This window comes from Helianthus annuus, chromosome 15 (assembly GCF_002127325.2).
Source record: "Helianthus annuus cultivar XRQ/B chromosome 15, HanXRQr2.0-SUNRISE, whole genome shotgun sequence".
NCBI lineage: Eukaryota > Viridiplantae > Streptophyta > Magnoliopsida > Asterales > Asteraceae > Helianthus > Helianthus annuus.
In genome coordinates, this window is record NC_035447.2 from 59,448,578 (window position 1) to 59,461,272 (window position 12,695).

The window sequence follows — 12,695 nt, forward strand, 5'->3', positions numbered from 1 at the left end:
CAAAAAATTACAAACGTTGGGGGCAATTTGGTACAAAATTGTCATTTTAGACGAAAATAACAAACGTGCCCAAACCTTAGAAACAATTTTGACAATTAACTCTTTTTTTTCTATTTAGTTAAGAAATACTTAGCCTAACGGCCCCACAACATAGACCAGGCATAAAACTAGTTTACAACATCTTTCAATTCATTATTTAAGTAAATAAATACATTTATTACTAAAATGGTAAGATATTAAATAACCTTTTTTTTAACGATCAACAGAATTAAATCCGAACACTCTCGGGGCACTCACTGGACCAAACAGAGTACTCTGAGAGTAACTAAATCCATCATTTTCGGAGAAAACCCAGCAACTCACCCGTCTGTAGACACGACAGTGGAATTACCAATAAAACCCATTTAACCTGAGGATCAAATCCAAATTTTCATATGTCTTCTATTGTTGTCCATTAATACCTCACAATGTACCAAATAGGAGTTAAACTTTCATTCCTTGAAAGAAATGTATGATTAGGGGAACCGGGCCGTTTTCCTTTTTTACGTGATAGTATAACGCAATCCTTTTATAACGCGTTGAACTCGACCGCCGGTACAAATGAAAACGCGTTATACATTAACGCAATCCGGTTTTCGTTATCTCCATCACGCGTTATGGTTTTGTTTTGTGAGGGTATTTGTTGGTTGGGGGGAATTGTTGGGTGTGGTGGTGAGTGATGACCACCCCCACTAAAAATGCTTGTGAGTGATGGAAAAATAGTCAATGACATGGCGAAACTTGATTGGTGCTTGTGAGTGATAAATTCTATCACTAGTGAACCACCCCTAGTCCCCTCATTGCTATTAAATAGCCTTATATTAAATTATCGCCGACGTCACATAGTTTAATAATTGGTGGATTTCTGTCAGCTTTCGTCTCCCTCCTCCTCATCACTCCGCTTCAAATTTTCACTACAAATATCTCTCTCCCTCTACAACAAACACTGTTTATATTTTTTCAGAATCTAATGGAGTACGAGAGGATTCACCATCACAAACCTCAGGTACACTCACTCTTCTCCTCTCCATTTCACTATTCTCTTAACTTCAAACTTGCATTCGAGTAAAACAATTTCACCAGTCAATAATTCAGCAGCAGTACCGTCTGATCTCTGTTCGTATTTCGATGCACACGCAATCGCCGTACAGTAGCTTGATTGACTAGACGTTTCTGCACTCATTTGTCGTTATTTTGCTGATAAATCCTACTGTTCTCATCGCTGTTCATTGTTTATCGTTTAGATTCTTCGGTTTTTGTGAAATCGTTACGGATTTTACTTTAATCGACGTTTTTAGCTTTACGTTTGTACTGGCGGTTTTCTAAATTAGTCTAGTAATCGTTGAATTCGTTGTTCCGTAGTTTTGTTCAGGTAATAATAATAATCGACGATGAACACTTGAAGATCCTGAATCGATTTATTCGTTTTGCAATTTAGTTTGATGAGGTATATAACGTGTTCAGTTTGTTTTTGCTGTTCATCATTTTTTTTCTTTTGAATCTTCGAGTTTTGTGAAATTGTTTCGAGTTCTACTTTAATCGACGTTTGTAGGTTTTGTTCTGTTCATTGCTCATTGTTTTGACTGTTCGTTTTTTGTGAAATTGTTACGGATCGGTTTTTAATCGGCGTTTTAGGTTTTGTTTTGTTACAGAGGCTTGCTAAATTAGTCTAGCGAGTAACGATTGTTGAATTCGTTTGAAGTTTGATCCAAACTGTTGAATTATTTTGGTTAAAAATCGTACGTTCTGATTGATGTTTATCGTTCATTGTTTGAATTCTTCGGTTTGTGTGAAATTGTTACGAAATTCGAATCTGATTTTAATTGACGTTTTTAGGTTTAGGTTTGTTACGGAGGTTTAGTAATTAGTCTAGCGATTGTTGATGAAGTTTGATAGTTTTGTTCTGTTAATTTGATCCGAACGATTGAATTGTTTTGGTGAGAAATCGTACTCTTCTGAGTTCCGATTGCTGTTCATCGTTTAGATTCTTCGGTTTTTGCGAAATTGTAACGAGTCCGTTTTTAATGGACGTTTTTAGGTTTAGGTTTGCTGTGGCGATTATTGATTTCGTATGAAGTTTGATAGTTTTGTTCATGTGATAATAATCAACGATGAAGCTAGTTCCGTTATTTTGAATTTTTGATCCAAACGTTAATCGACTGTTTTTAGGTTTTGTTTTGTTGTGGAGGTTTTCTAAATTAGGCTAGTGATTGTTGACTTTATTTGAAGTTAAATAGTGTTGTCCAGGTAATAATTGTTATGAAGGTAGTTCTGTTATTTTGATCCGAACAAGTGAAGATCCTAAATCGGTTTATTCATTTTGCAATCCAGTTTGATGAAAAAGCTTATAATGTGTGTCCAGTTTGTTTTTGCTGTTCATCATTTACCTTTAGAATCTTCTGTTTTGTGAAATGTTTCGAATCCTCTTTTAATCGACGTTTTAGTCTAGCGATTGTTGACTTCCTTTTACGCTTGATAGTTTTGATCCAAACAGTTTAAAGTTTGAAGATTCATAATAATTTATTTTTTATTGCAATTAAGTTGCTTGCAGTTTGTAAATTTTTTAATGTGATTGATGAGGAAGCTCTTAATGTGTCCATTTTGTTATTTCTGGTTTGATTCAAATTTAGGTCGGTATGATATCTCCAAGTAAATTGAGGATGAAGTTGATGGGCCAGAGGAAGAAAGATGGAGGATCAAAAAGCAATTCAGCAAGAACATCTCCTTCTAAACTCGAAGATACCGAGTTTGTGAACAGCAGTTTGTTAGCTTCAAACTCCGGAGTGTTTGATGAGGAAGGTATGTGTTTAAAATTTCTTTTCCAAACAATAATTTTTTATCTAATGAATGTGATTTGATGTCATCTTTTAGCTTTTGGTAAAGTGTATTTTATAGGCCAAAGATAAACTTTTATGAGTGTAAATTCTTACTGTTTTTGGGCCCAAATAAAATTTGAATGTAAAGAACATTGACATATTTATGCTTTAGCAAGTTTTTGAAAAGTGCATCCAAACACCCCATACCAATTTGGACCATCTTGGATTGATATTCATCTTTAGCTTTTGGTAAAGTATATTTGATAAGACAAAGATGAGCTTTTATGAGTGTAAATTCTTATAAACTGAATATAAAGAACCATGACATTGACGTATGCTTAGCATGTTTTCGAATTGTGATTATGGATTTGTGGGCCCTAAAACTGCAGTGTCTAGCATGGGAATTTCATCAGTCACATTCGATAACCCGCAAGTTGATCCGGGTCGTGTGAAACCGCACCAATTTCAGAAGATGGATACTAGTAATTCAAGCTCGGTTCATCCAATAAGATCATTAGAAGACGAGAATCTCGATTATGACAGTAATGCTAGCTCATCCAGCTTTGAGTTTCAAAAAAGTGAGCGGTTGACACATAATGCTTTTTCAAGATCCCTGTTGCGACCGATGTCTTCAAAATGGAATGATGCTGAAAAGTGGATAATAAATCGGCAAAATATGCATAATCATAATCCGAAAAACACTATGCAAACCCGAGTGAACCGAGGAGGGGCCGTAAATACCGTACATGGGATTAAAAGTTCTACTACCGATTCTGTTAGTTCCATTAAACGCGTTGACTTTTGTCAACCCACACTACAACCAGAGAAGTTTTCATTTACACCCTCTGAGCCACCACAGCGCCCTGTTTCTGAAGGGAACGAGTCAATCGATCAATTTCTTGAAAGTAAAGATCTAAAAGAAATCGACACCAGGGTGCCGTCATGTGGACAGAATGTAAATGAAGATACAACAGGTATTAGTTAATTATGTTTATGAGTAAAATGTCATTTCCGTCCCTGAGGTTTGGCCGGTTTTGCGCCTTTCTTCCAAAGGTTTGTTTTTTCGCATCTAGATCCAAAAAGGTTTGGTTTGAAATCTTGTCATTTTCATTTGGCTCGTTAATTCCATCGATTTTTCTCCGTTAAGTCGGGGCTATTTTCATATTTTTTTTTGTTAACTTAAACGGTCTTTTCAGGGGTATTACCATAAAGTGAAAAAGACCGAATTGCCCTTTTAATTAACAAAATACACGAAAATACCCCTGACTTGACGAAGAAAAATGGATAGAGCTGAATGAAAATTGCATGATTTCAAACCTTTTAGATCTAGATGCGGAAAAACAAACCTTTAGACGAAAGTCACAAAACTGCCAAACATCAGAGGCGAAAATGGCATTTTACTCTTATGCTTTTGCATAAATCTTGGATTAGTATAATTAACAAGTTTTAATAATGGGTTAGGTTGTCATGAAGTTAAAACGGTGTCAATGAGAGACATGGGAACGGAAATGACTCCGATTCCGAGCCACGAGCCTTCAATGACTTCGACACCGGTGGGGGCCACAACCCCTCTTCGTAGTCCGAATTCTTCACTTCCATCTACACCTAGAAGAGGTGGACCAACATCAACACCTATACAACACGATGACTCACGTAACCCAAAAGAGTTGACCGAGCAGGAAGTCAAACTTAGAACCCGAAAGGAGATCTTACACCTTGGGATGCAGCTCGGGAAGATGAACATTGCTGCTTGGGCAAGCAAAGAAGACACGGAAAAGAAAGCGTCGGGTGTTGAAAATGACAATGCGGCAGAAGAGTCGTTGAGGATTGAATATGAGAAGCGAGCTGCTGCTTGGGAAGACGCCGAAAAATCTAAACAAAATGCGAGGTTTATATTTATTTAACTTATTTTATATTTTATAAACTTATCTAGTTTTTTTCTATTGTTTAACTTAGTGAAATTGTTATGTTCAGATTCATCCGCGAAGAGATCAAAATTCAAGCATGGGAGAGCCAACAGAAGGCAAAACTTGAAGCTGAAATGAGAAGAATAGAGGTAATTTGTTATATATGTATATATAATTGTTTTTATTAATGTATTTATAATTGTTGTATTAAATAAAACTTATATATTTATATATGTTCAGGCTGAAGTTGAACAAAGGAGAGCCCATGCACAAGCAAAGATGTTGAAAAAGATTGCACTAGCAAGACAGAAATCGGAAACAAAACTGGCGGCAGCGGAAGCCCAGAGAAGCAAGCAGGCGGCACGGGCGGTAGCACAGGCGGAATACATCCGGCAAACTGGTCGTATTCCGCCATCATCGCCCAACAGCTGCTGTGGTTGGTCATGATATAGTCTGTAATTAGTCTGGTTTGGTGATTTATGGTGTGGTGTTGATTGACTTGCATTGCATAATTTCTAGTTTGCATTTGATGATCCAGCAGCACAGATAAAGAGAGATTTTAAATTTGAGTTTTTGCTAGGGTGCTCATTGGTTCGGTTTCGGGTTATTAGAATAATAAAATCTTAAAAAAAGAGTTCGAAAAACTTATAAAAAGCCACGAGAAACAAATAATAATTACGTATAATCAAGTACTACCAACTTATATAAATAAGCATATATCATGTTATTCAGCTACAATCACATACTACTTTATATGATCATGTATCATCTATAAAAAAGGTTAAAAAATATAGTAATATTATACTCAAATTACTTTGGTTAGATATTCATGTATTATCTTTAAAAAGGTTAAAAAAACATATAGTGATATTATACCTAAAATTTAACATAACAAAGTTTTCTATTTTATACTATAATTTTAAAAAATTAATATTAATTATAGTATTGTAAATTATTTAACTTTCAAAAAATTGGTAGAATAGATTTAACCCATAAAAAACAATGGTCTATTCCTCTTTTGCTCTAACCTTATTTTAACTATTGATTTATTAGGATTTTGTCATCACTGAATTTTTTTTAAAGACAATGTTTTCTTTAGGCTATGCGGTATGGGGTATGTCCCCAAGGCGTCGAGGACCGACCCCCCCCCCTCCCGGTCCCCGTCTTCAGCGTCGACCTTGAGACGTTTGAGACGATCCAAATAATAAAAAATCATGGGGTCCCATTTGCTTTATGACCGTTAAATAAAAAAAATTAATTTTACAATTCAAAAAAAAAAAAAAAAAAAACAAACGGTCACTTTCCTCCAACATATAAAATTCAAACATTTTTTCACCTCCATTCACCATTTTTAACCACTTTTCTCATCTCTCTCCCTTTATTTTTTATGAAACATCTTTCACTTTTATAAACTTCTACCATGGATCCCTTTAACAACCCGAACAATCTCAACAACCCGACCCAACCGAATGTTTTCTCGGTTACGAGATATTATCCGACGATCGAACCGAACCAATTCTCTCAATATTCGTCAAACGCCTTTGCCGCATTCCAACACTCACCGAACCAATTCTCTCAAAATCAAGCCCTTCAACAATTGATGATGCGGGGTGCTTTTAATCTCCAACCGAACCCGATGCAACCCGTTCAACCCCAACCCCAACCCCAACCGAACCCGACGCAACCCGAACGATCCGAACCCGACGAGGATGTGGAAGTTGTTCCCGAAACCCAACCGCAAAAAGAAAAAGGCAAACGAAGAAAAGGCAAGCAAGTGGTGGGTGAGCAACCGTCCAAAGCAAAGGCGAAAACGTGGACGCCAATCTAAGAAGAAGCCTTAGCTAAAGCTTACATAGGCACGTCTACACACCCGACAAAAGGTTGGTAAAACTAACTTTTTTTTAAGTTTATATTTTTTAGAATTAGTTTTTTATTTTTTGTAACATATTTTATACGTAATAATCAAACGGGTGACGGGTTTTGGAAGGCAGTTTTGGCGAAGTTCCTTGGGCTAATGGACCAAGGCCCGTACCGAGATATCGACTCGGTGTCATCAAAGTGGCAAAAAATGAACGGGTTCGTCAATAAGTTTTGCGAAGAATATAATAAAATATATTCAAGTGGGCGTCGTAGCGGCACGAGCGATGAGGATGTGTTTAAAAAGGCGTTGGAGATGTACAAGGAGAACAATAATAATACCTCGTTCGCACACGTTCGTGCGTGGGAAATTTTGAGAATGCACCCAAAATGGGCGCCGATTCCCAACGAGGTGGAGATGGCGAAGCGGCAAAGGACATCGGAATCGGGTAGTTTTAGCGCCGGTGGATCGGACGCGAGGTGTCACATAAACTTAAACGATGACGCCGAGTTCGACGAAGAAGAATACGCCGTACATGAAGCGGAGCGTCCCACGGGCCGGGACAAATCAAAGAAGGAGCAGGCGAAGGAGAAAGAAAAGCAAAAGGTGGACCCGAAGATGGACGAGTTTATGGCACAATTTAAAACGTACACCGAGGTCACGGCCCAAAAGGCGAAGGCGAAGGAGCGGGCCATCGAAGAAAAGTCTCGTGTGGCGGGAGAAAAGTTACGCGAAAAGGTCCGATTGTCCGATGAAAAGATCCGATTGTCCAATGAAAAGATTCGGCTCAAGGAATGGGAAAATATTAACGATTGATGTCGATAGTTATCCCTAGCCAAAACGTTCGACTTTGAAAAAACTACAAACCGACATCATGAAGAAGCATCAAATTATTTAAGTCTATGTTTTTTTTAAGTTTATGTTTTTTTTTTTAAGTTTATGTTTTTTTAAGTCTATGTTTTTTTTTAAATTTATGTTTTCTTTTTTATGTGTATGTAATGTTTTTTAATATTAATGAAAATATTTTGTTATTTTATTTGTTAAATGTTAAAAAAAAGTAGAAGATTAAAAAAATAAAAAAATTTAAAAGTGGTGGGGTAGGATCATCTAGGACCATCCTCCCATTTCCACTAGTTTTGTGGGATGGACCATCATTGGGAGGACTATGATGTGGCGCCTACGTGACGGATCATCCTCCAATGGAGGATGTGCACCATACCATGTAGCCTTAGAGCTCGAACCTTCACTTTTCGAAAAGAAGCCCCACTTTAACTTTAAAAGCTTTGTCAATTACACCCAACCCTCGCCCAATCTTAACTATTAAATTAGTGATTAAATGGTTGAAGATCCTTCCTACAAAACATTTTGTATATAATCTTTTGGGGTAGGCTAAATATACCCCCTCTTATTATTTTTTATACCTTATTTTCATAAAATCATATTAAAACTTGTAATATTTACCCCCTATACAAATCATCATTTTTTAAAATATTCTTTTTGTTACAAAACAAATTCAAAGTGTAAAAAAAAAGATTAGAGATGTTTTTTTTTTGCAGAAAAAAAATATAGTTTGTTTTTTAATTTTTATTTAAAAACATATTTTTAAAGGTTTTCATATATTGATTCTAGAGACACCTTCTCAAATAGTATTTTGCTTATGTTTTTTATTTAACATTTTTATAAATAAATAATAACATTTTTCTTATAAAAATAATAATAAAAATTTCGAAATTTCATTTTGAAAGGAGTCTATATTATGTTTTTCCTCGTCTAGTTTGTATTTTAAAGGTCTTACTTTTATAATATTTAATACTTTAAAATGTGTTTATAAATAATTAACATTTTTATTTATTAAAAAGGTAAAAAAATTCTTTTAAAATAGCGTTTACAACCCTAGCACATATTAATCATTCAAACCATTTATGTAAGGCTATAGGGTATGGGGTCCGTCCCCATCCCCGTCGAGGTTCGGCGCCGGCGGAACACCATCTCGCCCCCCTCCGTCCCTGTCCTCACCGACGACCTCTAGACGTTGGAGACGGTCCAAATTTGGTGGGGCCCCCTTGATTGTTTGTTCTTCATTGTTTGGCATCAGAATATCAACCCTAATTTCACCCATCATTCTCCCCTCTTTACATTTTTTTATGGATCCATGTGTTGCAGACGAATCTGCATCCAAGGTTTTGCTTTGTTTATTTGTTATTAAATTGTTGTTGATTGGATATTTGGATCCATTCTGGTATGAATTTGATTGGTGTGGTTCATGATTTTCATGAAAAGATCTGCTGGAGAAAGTGAAGAGTTTAAAGAATTTGGAGCAAAAAGAGCAAAAATTAAAGATCTTTAATCTGTTATTCGTTCAGAAGGTGAATTATTTAGATGTGCTTTAATTTGATGAGTTTTTTTAGTTTTAAATTTTCAAATTTAGGATTTATTTTTTGTGGGTTTTGGATTTAATGCAACTTTATGTTGTCTGTTTATGTTAAAAAAATAGAAAATTAAAAAAATAAAAAACATAAAAGTGGTGGGGTAGGATCATCTAGGATCATCCTCCTATACCCTCTAGTTTTGCGGGATGGATCATACTTGGGAGGACTATGATGTGGCGGCTACGTGGCGGATCATTCTCCAAGGGAGGACCATCACCATACCCTCCAGCCTAAGGGTGTAAGGGGCACTCCTCTAAGTGGGGAGTGACCTCTCTTACACGCAGCCAATCAGTACGCGTCACGTCAACTCCCCACCTAAGACTGCGGGGTATGGTGGGGCTTGGGTTGGGCGTGGGTTGGGGCAATTGCTGACACGTGGATGTTAACCCAAACCCAAGTTTTAATGGGGTATGGTGGGGCTTGGGTTGGGCGTGGGTTGGGCCGGCGTGGCCTAGCCACATCATCATTTTTTTTAATATATATTTAAATTAATTAAAAACATAAAAAAAACATATTTTTTTTTAAATACATAAACAAACATAATAATTATTAAAATAAAAAACAATCATTCTTCGTCGCCTTCGTCGTCTTCGTCTGTTTCGAACCCAGGAATCGTTGAAACATGTTCCACCAAATCAGATCGAAGGTTGTGATGTATATCCCTTGACTTGATCCAAAATTCATTAACCGCTTTATCTTGGTCTGTTACGTTACCTGGTTGGGAATTATCGTCATCATAGTGGGTAACGACCGCTCTACCTTCGTCCTCCAAAATCATGTTGTGAAGAATGATACATGTGTACATCACGTTTCCAATCTGATTCTTGTCCAATAGTCGACAAGGCATTTGTAATATTCGCCACCTTTTTCTTCAAAACACCGAATGCTCGCTCGACGTCTTTACGTGCAGCCATCTGTACCCTGTTAAACTTTAATCTCTTTGGATCTGTCGTACCGTGTTTTGTGAATGATTTTACAAAAACCCCCCACTCTGGGTAAATCCCATCAACTAGGTAGTACCCATACACGTACTCAACCCCGTTTACAAAGAAAGTTCCTTTGGGTCCTATACCATTTATTCGATCATTGAAAAGGGGCGAGTGGTTTATGATGGTAATATCATTATGTGAACCTGGCATACCGAAGAACGCATGCCATATCCAAAGATCTTGGGACGCAACCGCTTCAAGCATGATGGCTGGACTCCCGTGAAATCCACTCGTGTGAGCGCCTTGCCATTGGGTAGGACAAAGTTCCCAAGCCCATTTCATACAATCTAAACTACCTAGCATCCCGGGTAGCCCATGATAATCTGCGTGATGTTCCAATAATTGTTGCATGTCACTGAACGAGGGCTTTCTCAAATATCTTTTCCTATAGAGTTCTAGAATACACGAACAAAAGTTGTGAAGACTTTCTCTAGCTACACGTGCAGACATTTTTAAATAGTCATCCATAATGTCCGAACTATTGCCGTACGCTAACTGCCTAAGTGCGGCCGTGACCTTTTGCCACGTAGTAAATCCTAATTGCCCGGTTACATTGGGTTTTTGTTGAAAATAAACATACTTCTCCTCAAGATCTCTAGATATCCTTAAAAATAAGTTTCTACTCATACGAAAACGACGCCTAATCATTTTTTCATCATACTTAGGTTCAGCTGAGAAGTAATCGCTTACCAACAAATCGTTAGCGGTAACCCGTTCACGAGCGATGTACCTTCTTCTGCGTTTAGGTTGTTGACTCTCTTCCTCCTTCTCTTCGTTTTCAACGATAACTTTCACCACCGTCGCGATCGTTTGTAGAAATATTTCCGCCTCATCGTCAGATGATGATGACGATTCAGTATAACTTGAAGAACTCATGGCGAGATTGTGTTTTATGTGTTTGATTTTGTGTGAGAAAAATGATAAATATTGTAAAGTATTTATAAAGGAAGAATTTTTTTTTTTTAAAATAGCCCAACGGCTAGCCTAGTTTGGCCATTCACAACCCGCCATGTCAGCTTGGCCAGACCGCCCCACGCCCGGCTTGAAACCCACGAAAAAGGGGCCACGCCCAAACCCATGCCCACCCGGGGTGGTGGCTTGGGCGTTTTCAGCCCACCCACGCCCAAACCCCCGCCCCATACCCCGCAGTCTAACTCCCCCCACACCCTCAATTTGATGGCGACACTCCTCTCTTGGGGACTTGCTTTTTTTGTTTTTTTATTTGTTGTAATTATGCATGTATTATAAATTAAACAAATATTAATGAAAATTAAATAAAATTTAAGAAAAGACATTTCATTAAATTAAAAATAAAAATTACATTCAAACTAGAAAAATAAAAAAACAAACTACTCGTCGTCGGAATTCGCTTCAAGGTGAGGTAGATTTAAACGTCCGAGATGCTCAACGAGATCGTGTTTTAGTCTCCAATACGTTTCTTCGTCAATGAGCTCGCTAAAAGCAGTATCATCGAAGACGGGTTCGACTGGAGGATCTCGAACGTGTACTGGTGCTATCGCCCTTCCGTCGTCTTTTATAATCTTGTTATGTAAAATAATGCACGTATACACGATGGACCTTATCTTTTTCACCGTTTTGGAACGCATTGGACGATTTAGTATTCCCCACTTCGCCTTTAACACACCAAACACCCGTTCCACATCTTTTCTTGCGGCCTCGTGTTGCCTCTTGAACTTTTTTTCATTCGGGATGTGAGGATATGGAAAAGACTTCACAAACACGGACCAACTAGGGTAGATCCCATCAGTAAGATAATATCTGCGTTTGTATAAGTGGTCGTTCACCTGAAATGGACAATTTGGCGCCGTTCGTTTCGTTGAGTAAGAAATAACGGAGATTGTTTGAGCACGTTGATGTCGTTTTGTGAACCCGCCGGGCCACAAAAAGCATGCCAAACCCACAAATCTTGAGACGCCACCGCCTCTAACATAACTGTCGGGTATTGATGATCGCCTCTCATATATTGTCCACACAATTATGTGGGGCACATTCTCCAGACGAAGTGTGTACAATCCAGACTACCCAACATACCAGGTAGGTGATGTCTCTCCTCATGAGCCTGATACAATAGCGCAACGTCGTGGCTCGTTGGTCTACGTAAGAATTCACCAGCATACATTCTCCAGACCGTCTCGCAGAAATAATCAAGGCACTCACGAGAGGTCCTTTCAGCCATATTTAAATACTCGTCGTTTTCGTCTGGTGGGTTACCGGTTGCAAGTTGTTTAATCGCAGAAGTAACCTTTTGCAACGGCATGAAACTTTTCTTCATTCTCCCGTCCAAGCCCTCTTGAAACCACTCGTTATTCGCTTCCACGTCACTAACAATTTTTAGGAACAAAGACTTGGACATACGAAACCTCTGACGAAAAATATCGGCATATTTTGGATTATCGACAAAATAATCGGCCATGAGTGTTTCGTGGCCTCCCACACGATCTCGACGGACAACTTTTTTTTTTACTAGACGATGCCGTGTCTAGTAGCTCCGCTTGTTGGATGAGATTTTGGAAGAAAATTAAACTACTATCGCTTGACGATGAATCTTCATCGTCGGGAAAGTCGGGCAGGAGAGAAAAAACGGGAACTCGGAATCCATTTTTTTTAAAGATTGGGTAAAAAATTAGATGAGTTGA

General features: G+C 37.8%; 2 protein-coding genes across 4 annotated transcripts; both read left to right on the forward strand.

Moving 5' to 3' along the window:
- Positions 1 to 906: 906 nt before the first annotated feature.
- Positions 907 to 5,337, forward strand: LOC110911808. Of its 3 annotated transcripts, none has more exons than XM_022156456.2 (6): positions 907 to 1,045; positions 2,670 to 2,838; positions 3,245 to 3,829; positions 4,317 to 4,743; positions 4,830 to 4,911; positions 5,003 to 5,337. In XM_022156456.2, exons 1-6 carry the CDS (start codon positions 1,010 to 1,012, stop codon positions 5,207 to 5,209), a joined length of 1,506 nt encoding a protein of 501 aa, XP_022012148.1. In that variant the 5' UTR covers positions 907 to 1,009; the 3' UTR covers positions 5,210 to 5,337. The 3 variants fall into 3 exon arrangements, with proteins under 3 accessions (XP_022012148.1, XP_022012149.1, XP_022012150.1); XM_022156457.2 differs by lacking the exon at positions 907 to 1,045 and adding an exon at positions 1,139 to 1,486 and having other exon boundaries at positions 5,003 to 5,305; XM_022156458.2 differs by lacking the exon at positions 907 to 1,045 and adding an exon at positions 1,139 to 1,411 and having other exon boundaries at positions 5,003 to 5,305.
- A 1,439-nt stretch (positions 5,338 to 6,776) lies between these two features.
- LOC110913828 lies at positions 6,777 to 7,436 on the forward strand. Its single transcript, XM_022158646.1, has one exon. The coding sequence runs from the start codon at positions 6,777 to 6,779 to the stop codon at positions 7,434 to 7,436; it is 660 nt and encodes a 219-aa protein (XP_022014338.1).
- The last annotated feature ends 5,259 nt before the right edge of the window (positions 7,437 to 12,695 follow it).